General features: G+C 34.2%; 1 protein-coding gene across 1 annotated transcript; it reads right to left on the bottom strand.

Moving 5' to 3' along the window:
• Positions 1–20,107: 20,107 nt before the first annotated feature.
• LOC145801430 (uncharacterized) lies at positions 20,108–21,803 on the bottom strand. The gene is made up of 5 exons (XM_082892812.1): positions 21,403–21,803; positions 20,995–21,066; positions 20,751–20,894; positions 20,574–20,645; positions 20,108–20,489 (listed from the first exon to the last, which is right to left on the bottom strand). The coding sequence occupies exons 1-5, from the start codon at positions 21,405–21,407 to the stop codon at positions 20,399–20,401; spliced, it is 384 nt and encodes a 127-aa protein (XP_082748938.1). The 5' UTR covers positions 21,408–21,803; the 3' UTR covers positions 20,108–20,398.
• Positions 21,804–21,960: the final 157 nt, after the last annotated feature.

Consider the following 21,960-nt stretch of genomic DNA (forward strand, 5'->3'; position numbering starts at 1 on the left):
TTCAAAATGAAACAAATGCTCTTACAACATAACACAGGAATTTCCAAAATCCCTTTCCAAAACATACAGTTTAAATTCTCAAAATCCATTACATGCTCCATAATCTGCATGATTTATAAACAATCCAGTTTGCTTAGCCCACATGCAATTTCTACGACAATCATAGCTATCCTCCATCGATAGCCCAAAACAAATTTCTCTAAACAGCTAAATAAATTCTATTAAAGATATACTTTTCCAAAATCTCAAATGGGAGTGATAACACATATCAAACTCCACCACCATCATTAATCGTCATTTCAATTTCACAGTTATCAACATTTATTCCATTTCCTTTTAATAATCTCAATACTTACATTTTAGGGCATAACCCCTTTCTTCTTTGAAAATCTGTTTGAATAAAAGAAATAGCTCATTTCAACAAATATCAACTCTAATTTCATAATCACAACCTTTTTCAAGAAAACCTTTGAAAACTCCTCATTTACATTTTGATTTAATAATCAAACAATTTTCCTAAAAGATCAACATTTTAGGGTTTCTTCAAATTAGGACTTTTCACTTTTGAAAACTCATATACATTCTTTATAAGTGAAAAATAAACTTTTGTAGCTAAACCATAGCTCAACAATCCCATTTGGAACAAACCCTAACTTATAAACAAATCATCAAAAATCAATCCAGGAACAATGGAATTTATATATTTAAAATACGCCACAAATACACTACCGAACTTATATTGAGTTTAAGAAATAGACCCTACCTCTTGAAACAAAAAGGAAACAAGTTGGAAAAATCACCAATGACAAAACAATGATCCATTGAGATTAAATGGAAGCCCTCGTCGTGCTCTACGTTTTGGTATATGCAACTAGGGGTCAAAGATGTATAGAAATAGATAAAATCAAGCCTAAAAAGCTTGAGAAAACAAAAATGACGGAAGGAGAGAGAAAGTGAAGTGAAAAGTGAAGGGGTTTGATCTAAAAAAGTGACTTTTAAAGATCTGATTTTGTGTTGTACGCTTGCGCGTTGAAAGTTGAGCCCAAGCACACTATGCTCATAGTACAAATTTGTAAATTTCAAATAGGTATATCTCTCTCGTATGGACTCCGTTTAGGGTCGTTCTTGTATCCAAATTTGAAGCCCCAGAAATAAGCTTTCTAATGGTTTAGTCTCACATCAAGATTTAAAGTGTGGAGAGAGAAAATGATAAAAGAGTGAAAACTACTCAATAACAATTATTCTAATTTGGAGTTTTTGATTCAATCTCACCCAACTATTATGGCAACACCCCAACCAAAGCTCAAATATTGACTAAGAATGTTCCAAATCAAGATAATCAAAGAGTCAAATATAATTCCATTATAACAGAAAGTGCAGAGTGCTGCAATTTTCTTCCCATCTCTTACAAAACCAACATCAATTTTTATTATTTTCCATCACAAGCTAAAACCCATGTTTTTTGAACAAACCTCATTTTCTTTCAAAATCACTTTTGAGTAAAGGAAAGCCACCATGGTAACATATCTTAACATCAATACAAAATCATCACTTGTTTTAAGAACTCATTCGAAAATCTCCCTTTTACATTTCAAATCCAAACCCCAAGTTCAACCCAAAACACCCAAATCCATAGATCCTTTGAAATAACAAATCACAACGATAAAAATCATACTAAATGATTACCAAATATACCTAACAAAATACGCCACAAGTATGCTACCGATCTCATATTGAGTTTAGGAAACAGACCCTACCTCTTGAAGCGAAAAGGAGAACTCGAAGAAAACCAAAGTCGAAGAAATCACGAAACTCTTGGATCAAAAGAAAGCCCTTGATGAGATCTCCAATCTTTCTCAAAGGACCAAGGTGAAAAGATGCCTCTACGTGAATAGATCTAGAGATCTAAGTGGAAAAAGATGAGCTTTTAAGAGAGAAAGAGAGATTTACAGTGTAAAGAAGAAAGAGGAAGAGAAAAAGAAAAAAATAAATGAGAAAAGTATGTTTAGAGCCTATTTATAGTGGTAGAATAATAGCCCTAAAGTCAAAGAAAAGAATAAGTCAAACCCCCAAAAGTAAATCCCCAAAATTGAACAAAAAATATGGAAATTTACTCACAGGGGTCGACCCTTCCAACAGAGGTGTCGACCCTTAGGAAGAAAAGCTGAAACACTAATGTGTGCAGATGACAAGGTGTTGACACCTTCCAGACTGGTGTCGACACTAAATTTCAGCAAATAAACCCCAGATTATGAAATTACAATCTTAAAGGAACCCAATGTAATTATGTCAAATTATGAAATTTACTTTATTTTTTCTAAATCTCAAGGAAGGTTGGTGTACTTTACCTAATATATAAAAGGTATCCGAATACTTTTATATGATTGGGAGTAAATTGACATAATTTAGCTATTGAGAATCAAATTAAACATTTTTATACATTAAGAACTAAAATGATACAAGACTGATATTTTCAGAATTAAAAATGTAATTTGCCCCTTTTTCCTCTTTATCTTATATGCAGCAAAATGATTGCATATTTGTATTCATTTGTATTTGTATTAGGGAACGGCTTCTCTCCAGTCTGATCACACGGACTGGAGAGTACTGTTGGGTTTGTGAGGGTCCACCACGAGTTCCGTTTCGATAATCTGAACCGTTAATGTGTAAAACCCATCGATTACTATGTACTTGTAAAATATCATGTTGATCTGATATCGATAGTTATATGATCAAATCAGATTTTTTTAAGCTGTTTATTTTCACTGTCTATTTTTTCCATTCAAAACTATTTTGATCACATATCTATCTGTAACAAGCCCGCGGGGGACCTCGCTACAGCTCGGACTCGACTCTTCGTAGTCACGGTTCTAAGTCTGAACCAAAGAGTCCAAATCCGGCAAATCATTTTAGGAAAACTGATTTTTGAAAGAAGTGCCAAACATGGACTGCTTTGCCAGATACAGAGTCGCCACCTAAATATTTTATTTTGGGAAATTTAGGAAACCCTGACTCGGTGCCAAAAGGCCACGTGTCCGTCATCACCAAAGTTGCCTCGGCTCGGGAACTTGGGTACGATTGGGGAAGGTCACTTCGTGAGCACCCCCGCTCGCCCGGTCATAGACCGGCCTCTACTAATCATGATATCAATTTTTGAAAACATTGCGAATTCTTATTCCGGTTATTAGCCTAGGTTACTACGTGATGCTCACAGCATATAAGTATAGACCGGGTCGCCCAAATTGGAACAAAACATTTCATGCTTGCCTTTTTTGAAAGAAGTTTTGCTACCCGCAGGTAGGCTTGAAACATTTGATGATTTACTCCAATTCAGATAACCCAACCTTCACCCACAGGCATTCAGGCAGTTATATCACATAAGCACATAGCCTCATGGTAAGCATGCTATTCATGGCAACACTCACACGCATGCAAGGATGCTAAAGCATAAAACTTACCGAATACTCCAAGCCAAAATAGACACTTGTTAGAAATCATGCATGAATCCTAAGTATACAGAAATGCCTAATGCAACACATGCAAAATGCAACTATAGCAGGCTCGGCTATTCTAATATGGAATATGAAATGCTACAACTACCATGTATTCAACTTGGAATTGAAAGTACAATGCAGTTAGTATGATGCGCCGAGCCCGGTGCATGCAATACAGATGAATGAATGCAAAACATGCTGTCATACTGTATGCTAATTTAAACATGCCCTAATCTAACCATAAAAAGCGGATAAATAAAAGGGAGAAAGACGTGGGGTTGGAAGACATACATCACACTCACCCACACTTATTACAGTTGTGCCCTCACTCAGAGGGTCCGAATAAATATACAGTCCAAATATTACAGTCCCGAATAAAAGAATATTACAGTCCGAAATATTACAAAATCCTGATTAATTAACGAATTAACTAAGAAAGCAAATAAAACTGGCGTGCAAGCCAGGGACCGCCTTGCTTCTGATAGATGATGCATGTCCAGGTTGTCTTGCGTGGAAATCCACCGCAATGCCCCAATTAGCCTCTGTTTACACTTGTTCTTGAAATGCGTGCCGAGTCCCAAAAAGTCGCTGATTCTCCGCTTTGCTGCAACAGAGAGCAGGAAAGGGGCATAGCAATGTATCTGCACAAATATATGCATGTCTCGATCCTCGTGCCACCAATCGCGCATACCGAGGCATGATGGCCGAGGAATCGAAATGCACAACTCAATATAGGATGAATGCACATGAAACTACATCTAAAACCTAACTCCATCATGGGTAATCCGGAGTGTCGGTGACTGGGGAATTGAAACACATTCCGTCACTCGGAGTACGAAATGTACCTCGTTTCCCGTGCCCGGGCTAACTCCTATTCCGGACATGATGCAATATGCATGATATGCATGAAATGCAACTAAGATATAATCCTAACATACTCAATGCTATGAAAATGAGGTACCTCGAAGTGCGTGCATGCGGGCGCGCAGACCGAGGCAATGGCAAGATATGAAGTAACGAAAATGAGATGCCTTGAAATGCGTGCACACGGGCACGCGAACCGAGAAAATGATATGTGTCTCGAAATACGTGTACGCGGGCACGCAAATCGAGGCGATGATATGCGTCTCGAAATACGTGCACGCGGGCACGCAAACCGAGGCGATGATATGATGCAATGTAATGACATGGAAACATGACATGGGCTTATACCAACATGAGTGAGCCTCAGCCACACTCGCATAGGATGCCGTCGGATAAAAATGAGGTGCCTCGAAATGCGTGCACACGGGCACGCAAACCGAGGCAATGGTAAAACGCAATGAAATGACATGGAAATGACAAGTGGACTTATACCAACATGAGTGAGCCTCAGCCACACTCACATGGGATGCCGTCGGATAAAAATGAGGTGCCTCGAAATGCGTGCACACGGGCACGCAAACCGAGGCAATGGTAAAACGCAATGAAATGACATGGAAATGACATGCAAACATGGTAATGGATTTTCAGCAATGAAATATGGGGTAAAACAGTCCCGAAATGAGGCGAAATGACACCAAATGCATGGAATAGTCCCGAAATACGAATTTAGGCACCCGAAATGGCCTATAGCTATGCAATGCGTGCACAATATGGACATGGAATGTAAAGACAGAAGCAAGGCAGCCCCAAAATTAGCATTTTACTAGTTTATAGCATGGCCAAACAGTGGACAAAAACAGGGCAAAACAAGCATGCAAAAATGGGGAATAAACATGAGATTAAGAAGTAACTCATAGCTACTGTCCTCGAACAGGTTCGGGCCCTTCTACAATATTGAAGAGGGGCCAAAAATATGCACATTTACAGAACTGTAAAATCCTCAAAAACAAACATAGATATGGCTAAGTTTTTATGCAAGAAAACGGGCCAAAAGATGGCCAAAGAGGCAAGTGGTATATACAATGCCCAAACTGAAAAATTTCCTTCTACAACATTGAAGAGGGACCAAAAATAAGCATATTTCCAGAACTGTAAAATGGCCAAAACAGTATAAAAACATGCTAGAAATGCAATGCAAAATAAGGCTCAAAAGAGGCTATAACATGAGGTATGCAAAATATTCCACAAATGGCCAAAGACCCTTAATGAAACATGTTAATAAGGTCAAAATAAGACTATCTCTAGGCCTGCAAATCGTCCAAAAATGGAAGCATAATGGGCTACCAAAGCATGCAAGAAAACGGTATTTAAGGAGGACATTGAAGCAAGTGCAACATGGAGGGCTCAAACAGGGTTGAGCCCTTAATGAGACATGAAAATGAGCTCAAAATAATGATCTTTCCAGTTTTGGTCGGAGCTCAAATGTGCAAGAAAGAAAGGCTAAGAAATGTTGCAAAAATGAGCTCAAAAGAGGGAAAGTGGACTTACCCTTGAAGATCAATTCTTTTGTTGCTTCTTGGGCCAACTTTGTTGCCTCTTAGCTTCTGGAATTCCTCTCCTTGCTCTTGGAATGGAGTGGTGGTGGTAGAGCTTGGTGTTGTAGTGTAAATGGTGGTGTAGGACTTGAAGCTTTTTAGGAAAATGAGAAAGATGGAGGAGGATTTGTCTCTTGAGGCTTGAAGAACCAATTTTCTAACCCCCTAAAGGGGAGGAGAGGTTCTCTTTATATAGAGAAACCAAAGGGGCAAAGCTTCTCTTAGAAGCTTTGACCAAAAGGGCCAAGCTTCTCTTAGAAGCTTGGAGCAAAAGGGCCAAGCTTCTTGGAGAAGCTAGGCAAAAAGGGTCAAGAGGTTCAAGCTTCTTGGAGAAGCTAGCCAAAAGGGTCAAAAGGTTCAAGCTTCTTGGAGAAGCTAAACAAAAAGGTTCAAAAGGGTCAAGCTTCTTGGAGAAGTTTTAAAAAAAGGTCAAAAGGTTCAAGCTTCTTGGAGAAGCTAAACAAAAAGGTCAAGCTTCTTGGAGAAGCTAAATAGAGGGGTCAAGCTTCTTGGAGAAGCTAAAAGAGGTCAAGCTTCTTGGAGAAGCTAAAAAAAAGGCCAAAAGGGTCAAGCTCCCTCAAGAAAAGGTCTCGATTAGGAGAAGTGGCCGATTGATCAAAAACAGTGGCCGGCCATGAACTTTTAGGGGCCTCCCAGATGTGTAGATCACAGATATGTGGTTGAAAGTTGGCAACACTAACTCCAAGGTGTTCAACATTAGCCCGGAAGTTGGAAAAACGGGCGCCGGGAGGCTCCGGAGGAGAGATAACTGGCTGCTGCAACAATTGCTGGCCTCCCACCCTTCAGTGACCTTCCTCGTGATAAAACAGAGGTACCTGCCAAAAATGAACGAAAACCGTTGCAAAACGAACGTTCCGGGGCCAAAACACGCAGTTCGGAGTCCCGAAAATGGGCTGTTAAGCACCGAAAGTGGCATTCGACCTCGAAGTGGGTTTCTCAGCCCCCAGTGTCCCTCAAAAGGGAGAAAATAAGATGTATGCCAAAAATCAGAGCAATAGGAGATGGTTAAGCGGTCCCGAACCGAGGCACACGGCCTGACGGCTCCGAAAACCGGGAACCGGACTCCGAAATGAGAAAAATGGCCTACGGCCACCAAATGTAGCCTACGGACATTGAGAGATGGTCTACGGGACCTCTCCCTCCCCTCAGGAAAAGAAACAGAGAAAACCGAGTCTGGTTCGCAAACCGAGACAAGGCACAGAAAAGGGTTCGGAAGTCCGGAGGTAGGGCTCACGGCCGCGACTCTGAAACTTCTGAATGAGCACATATGCAACATCACCGAGCGCTCCATCGGTGACGTCTGAGTCTTAAGGTCGGTCAAAAATGGGGTGTCTACACTATCAATATCCGATTAGTGCGATTTGTTACTGATATATAGTACTCGATTGGTTCTACACATTCAACGATTCAGATTATCAAAATGAAATCCATAGGGAACCCTCACGGGTTCAATAGTACCCTGGAGGAAACCATTCTGTTTGCATTATATTATGGAAACTTTAATTTGACAGAAAAAATGTCTTGTCGTTGATCCAACCTGTAAATGAAATCATTAGTTCTCTTCTTAATTGTGATGCATAAGCATAATTAAATTTCAAAAAGAAGATTCGATTTGATTAAGTATTTTATATATAATTGTTCAGATTTTAGGGACTAGAAATATTGTTACAACTAATCTAGATATATTTTAAAAAATAAACATTTATAAAATAATATTAAAACAATACATTTTTTTTTTTGGTGTGAATTTTTTTTTAAAAATTATTTTTAATTAAATCTAAATTAAGTGCATGTAAAAAAAATTTAAAAAAATTAACCTATATATATAAGTTCACTAAAAATATTACAAAAAAGAAAAACTAGTAAATCTTAAAAAACTAAACCAAACAAACTTGATTTAAATATTGTCATCTCTATCATTATGCACTCAAATTGGTCTTTTTATGCACAAGTCTCTTCTTGCTGTTCTCTTTCATGTTTTTATGCAATGAAGAGTTGTTTTATATTATGGAATTAATTTTCTATCAGTTTAAATTTTTAAGACTATGGTATGACACAACTAATTTATCTAAGGTCTCGTTTAGAAATATATTATTTTAATAATTTTTTAATTTTTTTTACTAAAATATGAGATTAAAAAAAGTAGGGTAAATTACACTGACACCCCTGAGGTTTATATTTATTACAGTTCCCCTCTTCACATTTGAAAAATTACACGGATCCCTTGTTAGTTTAATTTTATGTATGATAATCATTACGGTGAGGGGGGAACTGTTATGAAACTTTAAATCTCATGGAGCAATCTGTAATGAAACTTTAAACTTCTGAGAGGGGGATATAATTTTCAAAAGGTGAGGGGGAACTGTAATAAACATAAATCTTAGGGGGTGTCAATATAATTTACCCAAAAAAGTAATATGTTTAGAATAATTTTTTAATTATTTAAAAAAAATACAAAAAATAATAAAATCATTGACTTTTTTTATAATTTGTTGACTTTTAATTTTTTTAATAATTTTTTTGACTTTTAAAGTTAAACAACAACTCTCCAGACGTGACTTAAAGCTCGTCTTGAAACCTTGTTAAATAATGGTAGTATATATACCACATGTTTGTAGATAGAAAATTTTATTTTTACAAAATGTATATATATGTAATAATTCAAGGCCGTGTTTGTTTGGTGGAGTGAGAGGCCGGACTAGATCAAGATAGTTGTGGGTTCCATCCACAGCATGTTTGATATTGATTTGGGAGAGGGGATTGCTAGTGTGGAGGGCTTAGTAATCTCCCTCCCTAAGGGGATTAGTTTCGTTGAAATTTAGGTGAGATTAGGAAAATAGTGAAGGGATTGAGTCTATTTTATATTAAAAAAAATTATTTTTTTTTAATTTTATATTTCTTTACCAAGTGCAACTATTTGTTTTAATATTTATTTTTATTTTTTAAATATAGAAATAATTTATTTATTTATTTTATATAAAAATAATTTAACAATCCTATCACTAATCATATCCTACACTATCATTAAAACAAACACACTTTTATTTAATCTCCTCACTAACAATCTTCACCAATGTTTTCAAAACCGGACCGGTGAGAGAACCGGAAAAGGGACCGGGTGGACGAGTCACTGGTTCAACCGTCGGGTCAAAACAGTCGAAACGTAACGTCATAATTAATATTATATAATTAAAAATATAACTATAAATTATAAATAAATAAAAGTATGTATAAATAATCAAATAAAAATAAAAATTGTTGCATAGTATTTATTAATAATATTTAATAAAGTCATAATTGATAAAAAAAAAAAGTCACTTATTTTTAAAAAATTAAATTTTTTAAACATTTCCTCCAAACAAATTGATTGAATGCTAGATTTAATTTTGGAAGGGAATGAAATTTTCAACCCTCCCTCCAATCAATATGTTTCAAATAATTTGATTTAATCTCATATAGAATTTTGTAGGTTTTCTTTGAAATTTTTTTTCCTATAAATAGGAATAGACTTTCATAATCTTCTCATCTCAAGCTTTCAATGAAACTCTTCTTTATGAGAGGAGACTCTTGAAATAAGAATTTTTAGTCAAAATTTTGAAATATATATATATATATATATAAGTATATAAGAAAGAAAGAAAGAAAGAAAGAAAGAAAGAAAGAAAGAAAGAAAAAAAAAAAAAAACAGACCGGTCCGACCCTCCCGACCCACTCCGGGTCATCGGTTTTTCGATGCGACCACTGGGTCATCGGTTTTCACCAGTTTTGCTCCCACTCCGGGTTTAGGGGGTTGACCAGACCGGAACAAGGCCCGGTTCTCGGTCTGACCGGCCGGTCCGATCCGGGTTTGAAAACATTGATCTCTACATTACCGATCTTTTCATTAACAATCACATCTAACCTAATCTGCCAAACAAACATGGCCTAAAGGAATACAATGACGGTTGTGTTTTCATAATTTAATATTATTTAATGAGTATTATTTAATGTGCAGTGTTTGTTTTGTTTTTATATGATGATTGACCAATATGAATGCAATGTTCAGGTTGCCTTTTTTCATTCCATGTGCTTGAAGTAGATTTTTTTGAAGATAAAGTTTGGGCAGCAGTAAGTGATTGTAATAGGAACAAAGCACCAGGACCTGATGGATTTAACCTGATGTTTTTCCAAAAATTTTGGAAGGTGCTTAAAGGTGAAGTCCTCAATTTTATGCAAGAGTTTCATGCCAGTGGCAGATTATTCCCAGGTTTGAATAGCTCATTCATTACTCTTGTCCCAAAGAATGATAAAGCTTTAACACTAAATGAATTCAGACTTATTAGTCTGATTGGTTCCATCTAGAAAATTCTATCTAAAGTCCTAACAAATAGATTGGAGCTAGTTATGCCTTGGATTATAGGTGATACACAATCTGCTTTTCTGAGATGTAGAAACATCTTGGATGGTGTTTTGATTGCAAATGAAGTTGTGGATAGTTAGGTCAAATTCAAGAAAGCCGGGCTGCTATTTAAAATAGATTTTGAGAAGGCTTTTGACTCCATCAACTGGAATTTTCCTTTTTTCAATGTTGGCAAAATTTGGGTTTGGCGAAAAATGGATCTCTTGGATTCAAGAGTGTGTCTCTACTGCTAGAATTTCAATCCTTGTCAATGGATCTCCAACCAAGGAGTTTAACCCCCAAAAAGGGCTCAGGCAAGGTGACTCCTTATCACCATTCCTTTTCAATTTGGTTGTTGAGGCATTAAATATCATTCTTCAGAGAGCTATGGAACTGAGATTGCTTAAAGGGGTATCAGTTGGGGCCAATGATGAGGTGAAATTGTCACACCTCCAATTTGCAGACGATTCCCTCTTGTTCTATGAAGCTGAGCTATCAGAGGTGCTAAATTTGAAAAGAATTCTTCGATGCTTTGAAGTGGCTTCAGGACTTAAAATTACCACAAAAGTGTGGTTTGTGGGATTGGTATCTTCGGATCTGCCCTTACTAAGTTTGCTTTCCCCTTGAACTGTAAGACCCAAAATCTACCATTAAAGCATCAAGGTCTACCCTTGGATGCAAATCCTAGAAGGAAGAAAACTTGGAAACCAATAGTTGAAAAGGTAAAACTAAGGCAAGCTGGTTGGAAAATGAGGCTACTATCTTATGAGGTAGATTAACCTTGGTGAAAGTTGTGTTATCAAGTATACCTGTGTACTACTTATCACTATTCAAGCTACCTGAGGGAATTGCAAAGGAGTTAGACAAAATTTAAGCATCATTCTTATGGGGAGGGCCAGATCTGAAGCGCAAAATTCATTTAGTAAAATGGTCAGAGGTTACCAAGAGTATAAAGCAAGATGGTTTGGGGGTTCGAAGAATCAGAGATGTGAATGTGTGTCTACTTCTAAAAAGGTGGTGGAGATTTGCTTTTGAACCAGCGTCACTTTGGTATAAGGTTATTTGCAGTAAATATCGGTTCCTTGGTGGGAAATGGGTTCCAAACCCAAGTTTAAACACCTTATCCTCATATATCTGGAATGGCATAGTGGCAGCAGGTGAACAAAACCAGTCTCTTTCACTATTCTATGCTAGCAACCTCCAGTTAAAGGTGGGAAATGGCTATCGCATAAGTTTCTGGGTTGATCCTTGGTGTGGGAATCTCTGTCGAAAAGATGAGTTCCCTCGCCTCTTCAATTTATCTTTACAAAACGATGGTCTACTAAAGAATTTTGTGGAAGTATCTGGTGCAACTAAGAATTGGTTAGTCACATGTAGGAGGCCTCTCTTTGTTTGGGAAAAGAATGAATTGCTAAGGCTCTATGGCATTGTAGGTTCAGCCCCCTCTCTTCAATTGGAGAGCAGCCATGCTAGGGCAATCTTTTGTGTCTAACTTATACAATCATACCAACAGTGCTTATAGAGGAAATAAGAGTTTCAGTCGTCTGGTGTGGATCAAGTTTCTTCCTCCTAAGGTCCAGTTTTTTGGTTGGCTTGCATGGAAGCACAAGATCAAAACTTTTGTTTTCTTGCAGCGGATTGGAGTCTTGGATAGTTCAGCCTCTACATTGTGTGTATTTTGTAAATCACAGCAGGAATCTTTGGAGCATGTTCTCATGCTCTGCCTATTTGTTTGAAGAGTATGGTCAGGTCTTCTGCAGTGGTGGGGTGTCTTTTGGGTTGGTCAGGGTACCCTTACAGGAAAGCTGAGCTGCGGATTTGGCGTGCCATACCTCTGGTAACACTCTGGTCAATCTGGAAGTATAGGAATGATTGTTCCTTTAATGCGTCTCATCAAAATATGCAGGAGCTGCAAGAGCTAATTCTCATTATGCTTGCTTTCTGGCTTAAGGCTGCTTCAAAGGAACTTCATTTTTCGATTTCAGATTTCCTTTACAATATCTCAGGGGTGAGGCAAGGATTGTTATAGTTTGGTGAGGCCAGGTTTGTTAGCTCAAGCGGTGCAGACTACTTTGCACCTCTGTTTTTCGCTGTCTGCATTGCTCCTCTGCATTGCACCTCTGTTCTTCTTCCTTCAGTTTGTTTGCTATTTTCTTACCTGTCTGATTGGTTTCTCACCAATCTTGTTTTTTTCGTGCTCTACTGATGTATTTTTGCATGTTCTCTGCTAAATTCATCAATAAAGCTTTATCTATTGTTCAAAGAGAGAGAGAGAGAGAGAGAGAGAGAGAGAGATTAAAACATACATTATATACAACCAGATGCATGAGCGTGCCCCACAATTTGGTGCTTGTAGACATGCCCAGATGCTTTCTCTATCGAGATGGGAAAATTATTTGGTAATTTGAAAATATTCAGTGTTCATATTTTTTTATTAATTATTATTTATTATATATTTTAATTATTTAATATAAAATTATAATATTTAATTTTTTTTTATCAATCATAATATTATAAAATATCACGTGATCATATTGCGAAACTACTTAATAATCACTCATCAAAGTGACTTAATCATTGAATCAATTAATTTCTTATCTAAAATTTAATAATATATTTATACATTAAATTGTGGAATGCTCCAATTTCTTATAAGTTGAGAAAATTAAAAATCTTAAACCACTACTAAACTAAGATGTCAGGCCATCTCTAATTGTCAAATTAGATTGAGTGTAATTATAAGAATATTGTGTAAAGATTAGTTGCTTTTGTCTATTTAATATAGTAAAAATATTAATTAGTTGGAATTAAATTTATAGAATTATATAAAAACATAACTTTGTTATTTTTATAAAATAAAATAACTTTAGCCATGTAAAATCGTGGAATTGGATTGTGAATCCCATTCCTCCTCATGAAAACACTAATCATACCATTTGAAAAGATTCAAAATTCCATGAGACTCAAAATCTCATGTCACACTATAACACTAAAATTTAGGGATAAAATTATTTTTTAGGAACTAAATATTTTCGTTATGAAAAGTGTCGTTATTATAATTTTAACAATGAAAATTAGATATTAAAGATGAATTATTATCTTTTTAGGACCAAATTTTGTCTCAAAAAATAAACTTTTTTTAGATCAAATTATTTTGTCTTTAAAAGTGTAATCATTAGTGACTTTTTAAAATTTTGTCACTCAAAACCTTATTTTTTTTACTTTTTAGACGACCTTTTAACGATTATCCTCGCGACGATAAAAATTGGTCAATAAATGTGTTTTTTAACAAAATTTTCACTTTTAAAGATAAATTTTTTTGGATATGTTTGGTTTGGCTTGATAGAGTGATTTTGGAAAAAAATTTCTAAAAAACTTCTTTGGTTTGTAATTTTTCCAAAATAATTTCTAAAATCACTTTCTCTTTCTTACACATCAATCAATCACTTTTTTTTCTTCTCTCATTCTCAATCAATTTTTGAAATCTCATTATCATGATCATGATCATGATCATCATGATGTCTTGATGTCTTTACTTTAGTTGTGGTGGTGGTGAGTGTGTGATAGGATTGGTGTCAGTTTGAACTTTGTTTCAGTGTCAATGCTTGGCTTTTAGTTTATTTTTGTTGATTTTTAAAATTTTTATTAAAAAATTATAAAAAATAAAAAAATAATATAACAATTTATAGTAACCTTTTAATTTTTTAATTATAAATCTTAGTCCTAAACGGAAATCACAAAGAAAATAGTTTTGCATTCACAATGGCTTATCCATATATCTTAAATATATTATACTATGATAAATGTATTGTTCAATTCACAACTCTTTCAATAAATTCTGATGAAGATACGGCCATCTTACTTTGTTCTTTTTTTTTTTTTTTTTTAAGATTAATTCTAAAAAATGAAAATAACATAGGCCACAAGATTATGAGCTAATAACACTGTTCATTACAAGCAACCAATTTATTACAATTTTTTCTAAAACCTTTGCATGCCTACGTTACTTCTTAAGAGGATTACGTCCAATAGAAATTGTTTATGTGAGATTGTCCCTACCCCTGTAGGTCTAATTCTTCCACAGTGATATATTTGATTGAAATTTGCTCCACCACTTATGCAGACCCATCAATTCCTTTGAGTTTTATTCTTACAAACTTGACAAGGAATTTTGCTATTTTAGGATTGTTATAGTTATGATGGCTGTTCACTGTAGTTTTCAGTTGCCAACTCTCTTGTCATCACGTTACCAATTTCCTTGACCTTTATTGACAGGTAGGAGTCAACCCCATACATAAACTTACAACTTTGTGGATGTCTGTACTTTTGGCAAATAGTTACTCCATCGTTGTCAACACATACACATATGGAAGTTGTTTCTTGTAAGACTCAAAATGATTCTAATCTAATTTCTCCCATGAAATTATTAATTTAAATTTGAAATTTTTTGCCAAAAGAGTGATCAAATCAAAAGATGACCAATTTATTCATTTTCTCCTTATTGCCAAATAAGTGATAAAAAATTGACAATAACGTGGTATCTGGTGTTCAATTGATATCTATAAACCCCATGTGCAAAAGCATTTTTCAATCATAGGCTGTTGTCATTCGTTCTTATAGTAATTTGATTTTGAAACATAACCAACTCCTTTTGTACATTTTAAATAATCTCTACCTTATAGTTGGTTCTCTATTTAATTTCTTCAACAAAGTAATAGTATACAAACACAGTGTTTATATTAAATAATGTGATTGTTTGTGGGTTTTTCTTTCAAATTAAAAGACACACATCAAGCCATCTTCAAATTGTACTAAAAAATATGAATCATTTCAATGGACAAACATAAGCATAAATTTGAATAAAAGTTTCACTAATGGCACAGCGGTAAATTTGAAAGTCACAAAATAATCTTAAATTTTGAGTAAACATCTTAATCTCTCTTGATTTGGATAAAAATTTGAGTAAAACTCTATTTGGGTCAAGAAGTAAAGTGTGTTTTTAATGATTTGTACTCAAATTTATGTTTAATTTAGGTTTGAGTAAAATGATTGTTGTTACCACATCATTATGCATAAATTTTTATACAAAAAATTTGTTTTTAAACCACCTTTTTTTTTTTTTTTTTTGTGTAAAATCGTGTTTTCAATCCACAATAAAACACTAAAGCAAGTAATAAGTGCATACACATAGAGAAAACGACACAAGATAATGTGGTAGTAGTATTCTGAATACAGTAAATATCACTACAACAAAAACATATTTTAGTGGCACTACACTAGTGGCATATTTTTAGAAAATGCCACAAAAAATTATATTTAGTGGCGCGTTTTTAAAAAATGCCACAAAACGACAAACATAAAAGGCTCTAGTGACATTTCAATGAACAAGTGTCACAAAACTACAACAAAAACATACTTTAGTGGCACTATACTAGTGGTATATTTTTAGAAAATACCACAAAAATGATATTTAGTGGTACGTTTTTGAAAAATGCCACAAAACGACAAACATAAAAGGCTCTAGTGACATTTCAATGAACAAGTGTCACAACACTACAACAAAAACATATTTTAGTGACACCATACTAGTGGTATATTCTTAAAAAATGCCACAAAAAGAATATTTGGTGGCATTTTTTTGAAAAATGTCATAGAGCCACAAACATACAAGGCTCTAGTGGCATTTCAATAAAAAAAGTGTCACTTCACTACAACAAAAATGTCACTACAAAAACTTTTTATGAATATTTGCAATGACATTTTTTAAAAAATGTCAGGACACTAGGTAGGTGCAAATTACTTTTTATGGCACTTAGGTGAAAAGTGTCATAAACAAATATTTTATAGCATTTTGAGAAATGCCACTAAGCCAAAAACTTTCCAAGCTTATAATGACATTTTTGAAAAAACAAAAAATGTCAATATATTTTCTAAATTTTTAAAATGCAGTAAATGATTAAAAATAAATGAATTAAACTCAATATACACTACACGAAAAAGCATATTCAGCGACTAAATTTCCTGACCAAAAAAATTTGGTCGTTGAAAGTATAGCTTTCAGCGACCAAAACAGCATTAGTTGCCAAAAGTAAAGTTTTTTGGCGACTAAACAATTTTAGTAGCCAAAAATTTACAATTGGCGACTAAAACTAAGTTTGGTCGCTGATTATATGTGTTTTAATGATTAAAAAATTTTTAGTAGCTCAAAGTAAAGTTTTTTGGCGACTAAAAAAATTTAGTAGCCAAAAGTCTACAATTGGCGACTAAAAATAAGTTTGGTCGCTGATTATATGCGTTTTACCAACTAAAAAAATTTTAGTAGCCAAAAGTAAAGCTTTTTGGTGCCAAAAAAAATTTTAGCAGCCAAAAGTTTACAATTGGCGACTAAAAAATAAGTTTAGTCGCCAAAAGTGGTCATTTTTAGCGCGGGAGAACTAAAATCCTAAGGCGGGAATAAAAATTTTTGGTAGCTAAAAGTGCATCTTCGGCGACCAAATCTGATTTTGGTCGGCAAAAGTTAAGTTTTTTAGCAACTAAACAATAATTAGTAGCCAAAAGTATAGAATTGGCGACTAAAAAGTGGTCTTTTTTTTTTATTTTGGTAGTAAATAGTTTATTTTACATAAATTATGTTCAATAAAATAATTATGTTTATACATATACTTTTATATTAATATGGATGTATGTACTATATAAATAATATATGTTGCATATATAATCATGTGGTGCTACAGAGGTGTAGTGGGAAGAGTGTGGTGTATAAGGTTTATGGTGCGGAAGGTTGGCGGTTCAAGTCTCTGCAAGAGCGGATCAAATTGTTTTACAACGAATTATTGTCATGAATGGCACTTGATAGTGTCACGAATAGTGCCTACCATGACATTAAAGTGTCACTGAAAGGTTTTAGTCTTGATGGCGTAATGACACATACAAGTGTCACTAGCTCTTTTTTTAATGGCGCTTGATAGTGCCACAAATAATATCTACCATGACATTAAAATGTCATTGAAAGTTTTCAGCCATGATGATGCAGTGGCACTTGCAAGTATCTACCGTGGCACTCGTATCTACTGTGGCACCGATAGAAATGGCACTTGTTCAAAATGCCACAAGACCAAAAAATGTTATTAGAAGAATAATTTTATGACACTTTCAAATGTCATTAGACTAAGAAAATGCTGTAGTGTATAAAATATCTCACAACACCTTCCTTAAAATGTGCAAACATTCAACTTTCATGTGAGATCACCACATGTGGAGTAAAAAATAAATAAAAAAGATTATTTTATGTAAATCAATTGCAAGTAAACTTTGTTCGACTACAATCAAGTTGTTAGAATGGAAAACAAAATGGAGAAACAACAAAACTTAACAAAATTAGTAACCAATGTTTATTAGTGTAGGCTCTAGGCATATTTTTTTTTTGTGGATCATCATAGACAATAATAGGCAATTACCTTATTTTCATGTCTCTAATTCTAGCTTTTCATCTGAAATAATAAATGTGTAATTTTGTTCACACGACTTTATATGTAGTATTGAACACATGAACAAAGTGCTACAAAGGTTGATTTATCTCTATCTCTCTCCAATGTAATATTTATACTACTTTAAAACAAATAACCACAATAATATAATTGAAGTTGGCTTACGCTGTAATTGTTTGGAGTAATTTTTAACTCTATTTAACTGTTTTAATTTGTAATTATCAATTTAATTATCCTTGTGCACATGTAGTGTAGTGGATCAACACTTCTAATATATGTAATATAACCACCCTTTGGTAATTTATGGTTCTTCACTATAATCCAACTTAAAAGTAAAATGACTGTCTTTTGTGGAGAAACTGGATGGCACGTCAGATTCACATGATTCAAAGCAAATATATATATATATATAAACTTTGAAATTAAGAGAGATTTGATTCTCAGACACTTTGGTTTGGTTTGTATTTCTGAAAAAATTTTGGGAAATTTTCTCTACAAATAAGTTTTTAAAAGTAATCAAACCAAACAAATTTTTCCAAAAAAATTTCTCAAAACTTGTAAACCAAACAAGTTGTCCAAACAAATCTCTCTCTCACACACATCAAATCAATCACTTTTTCCAAAACTCTCTCTCAAAATAATTTTCCAAAACATCTTTTGAAAAAAACCAAACCAAACAACTTTTCGTACTTTTTATCTCTAAAACACATCTCTCAAACACAAACCAAACATTGCCTTTTCTCAAACACAAATAAATTATTAGTTTTTTTTTTTTTTCTTTTGTTATATTGATAAGAAAATTTACATTCTTAAGAAGAAAATTATCAACCTGGACAATTTATTAGGGATTGTTATCCATCTAATTGTTTATTATTGTGTTTGTTTCTAAAAAAATAGATGACATATGTGCTTTTAAAAATAGCCTATCCATTTTTTTAATAATAAAAGTCATAAATTGAACTGACTACAATTATCAAATTTACTTAATTTTTTTCATAAATAATAAACACAAAGAGCTCTTTAAAATTAGCAGTTTGAATTATCAAAATGGGATATGTGATGGGCCTCTCGGGCCCAAACAATACCTTTCAATCTAGATTTAGACTGAAGGGAAGCCCAGCCATGTCATACTTATCCTATTTAATTATAAATTACACAAGCAGTGTGTGCGTTTTTTCTTTATATAAAATAAATATAATAAAATCATATAATTATTAATATCAGATTAATTTGAATCTTTTATGGATGACCAATCTTAAAAAGCTAGGGTGATGTGGACAAATATAAACTCAAGCCTTGTTTGGCAAGAGTTAAAGTGGCTAAATAAATATAAAAGATAAAATAAGCTAATTTAGCTAATAAGATAAAATGTCACACTTAAATCATAATCATTTCATTTTTTCTCTCATAACTATTACATCCAAACTAAAAAAATAAAAAATAAAAAATTCTAAACAAAGCTAATTTATGTAGACTAAATTACCTCTTTCCAAACCGAGGCTCACAAGATCATAATGAGAACATGAATCTCACTTCTCTGTGTATAGCTCACTACAAGAATTTACACTTTTGGCAACAAAAAAATTGGTCGCTAAAAGTCTATTTTTGGACGGCAAAAGTTATCTGTGACCAAATTTTTTGGTCGCTATTTTGGTCGCCAATTGAGGGTCGGCAAAAGTAATTCGCAACCAAAATTTTGGTTGGTCGGCAAAAGTCGGATTTGCCGACTAAATTTTTGGTCGCGAAATATATCATTACCGCGACTAATTCATTTAGTCGCTAAAACACTTTGGTTGCGAAAAGTGATATTTTCCCGACCAAAAAGTTTGGTCGCCAATTATCAAATTCAACGACCAAAAAGTTTGGTCGCCAATCGTGACATTCCGCGACCAAAAATTTTGGTCGCCAATCGTGACATTCCGCGATCAAAAAGGAGGGTCGCCAATTGTGACATTCCACGACCAAAAAAGGTTTTGGTCGCCATTTGTTACTTTTCGCGACCAAAACTTTTGGTCGGCAAAAGTGAGTTTCCACGACCAAGAGCTATTTTGGTCGGCAATAGATGTATTTTTTGCGACCAAAACTCTTGGTCGGCAATTGTCATTTTTTGCGAAAAAAAATTATTTATTTGTCGCGACTAATAAATTGGTCGCCAAAGCAAGAAAACAATACACTTGTAATTCCTAATAATTTATTCAATCCATAATAAACCTATAATTTTAAAACATCACTCAAATTAACTGAATCATTAACATTCGACACAATACATAATTCATTAACATTCGATTTATTCAATTTCTGTCAAACAACCAGACATCCCCACCATGGTGTTCCACCAGACATTGTTCACACAAAATAATGACAACCAAAGAATCCAACAACACCTTTCTAAACTGTCAAACAACCTACTTCCAAAATTTCTTAAATTTCTGAAAACACTAGTGTACATTATATACATCCTATTTATAGAACTACATTCCAATTCAAACTGAAACACCCTAGTTTTAGCAAGAACAAAAAGAAACAATTCTACGAGTAAATAATATGTGGAAGCTTTGACTAAAACAAGAACTCTGTGTCAAAAACTTCGAGGACATTGTGGACGCCAATAGGGTTCACACCTGGCCGGAAAGCATTTCCTTCAATATACCTGTGACAACATTTAATTAATTAGCATTTCACCTAGTGTTGGGTAATTGCAATTTGCTTGTACTGATTGAAGACAGAAACTCACATTTCTTTCAAGAAAGTGTGCTTATAGAATGCATCCGGGATTCTCCTAGTAAATTGATTATGATCCAGGTACCTGCAATGAAAGCAAGCTTAAGATGTTATCACAGAGAGATTATCTGCAATGAGATACAAATAGTAAAGCATACAAATACTGTAGGGAATAGAACATGAAATTTACAAATGTCCGAGTTGTTGCAGAGTGCCCAATTCTGGTGGAATTCGCCCAATAAAACGATTTTCATGTAGATAGAGGTAACGTAGCAGAGGAAGATTAGCTAATTCTTTGGGGATTTCTCCTTTGAAATTATTGAAACTCAAGTATCTGCAGAAGATTCATTATAACACATTAATAGTATATAGAATAAATAATATGAGAAAATTCCAACAAAACTAATACCCTCAAAGATGATGAAATTACTCACAGATGGGTTAGACTCTTTAGTTCACCTATTTCAGGAGGAATGACATCTTGCAACTTATTCCACCTCAAATTGCTGGAAAGAAATAAGAAAGAAAAATACTGTAAGTAAACAGAAAATTAGAAAACAAAAAAGATCAGAGCAAGTGGGCTAGAGTTCTCAAAATTGGAGAAAATGTTTTCCACATGAAGTGGTTGGAAAAAAAAATTTCAATATAGACAACTTGTTAGTGTATTTGAATACAGACAACTTGTTAGTTAATAATAGGGTTTAAATTATACATCAGCAATTTCAATCCTCAAAGAATGTATTTGACTGGAGCAACTCATTTGATCATCTGACATCATACACTCCATTCACACAGTCACTGTTTTATAAAATAGGAAATATTTAAATTGCTCAGCCATTTACTTCATTCCACCCTAATGTGACATGCTCTCCTCCAGATAGTCCAGACCCTGAGAAATCAAGGGTGAAAACAGTAATGTTTGAAGGCAACAATCTGTACTCATCCACATTTATTTTGGAAACAACAGTAAAATTAACACCACCACAAAACTCTTTTGGAAACATAGTAACACTTTTTCCTTACTAATAACAAACAATGCTATGCTTCCTATAACAAAGATCTCATCCGTATGCTGTAGTATGCTAACAGTTTTTCATCAACAACAACAAATGAGTATATTTGCAGGTACATTAATAGGATTTTAATCAAATAATCGAAGTATTTGGTTGGTTACTACCCTTGCATTGAATGCAACAATGTATTGCATCTTGAAACAATCATTTTGAGGACATTTACCCAACCTGATTTTGAGGACATTTACCCATCTGGTCACCTGCATTCAGATGAACAAATACAACTAAATATAGATTTCAAAAGCAATAAAATTGAAAGTATTGCATTTTTTTTAAAAGCCATACACAGTAGTTTAAAATACATTGATAGCAAAGGAAAAAAATGCA

This window comes from Camellia sinensis, chromosome 10 (genome assembly GCF_055761805.1).
Source record: "Camellia sinensis isolate YWXY chromosome 10, ASM5576180v1, whole genome shotgun sequence".
In the NCBI taxonomy this organism is placed as follows: Eukaryota; Viridiplantae; Streptophyta; class Magnoliopsida; order Ericales; family Theaceae; genus Camellia; species Camellia sinensis.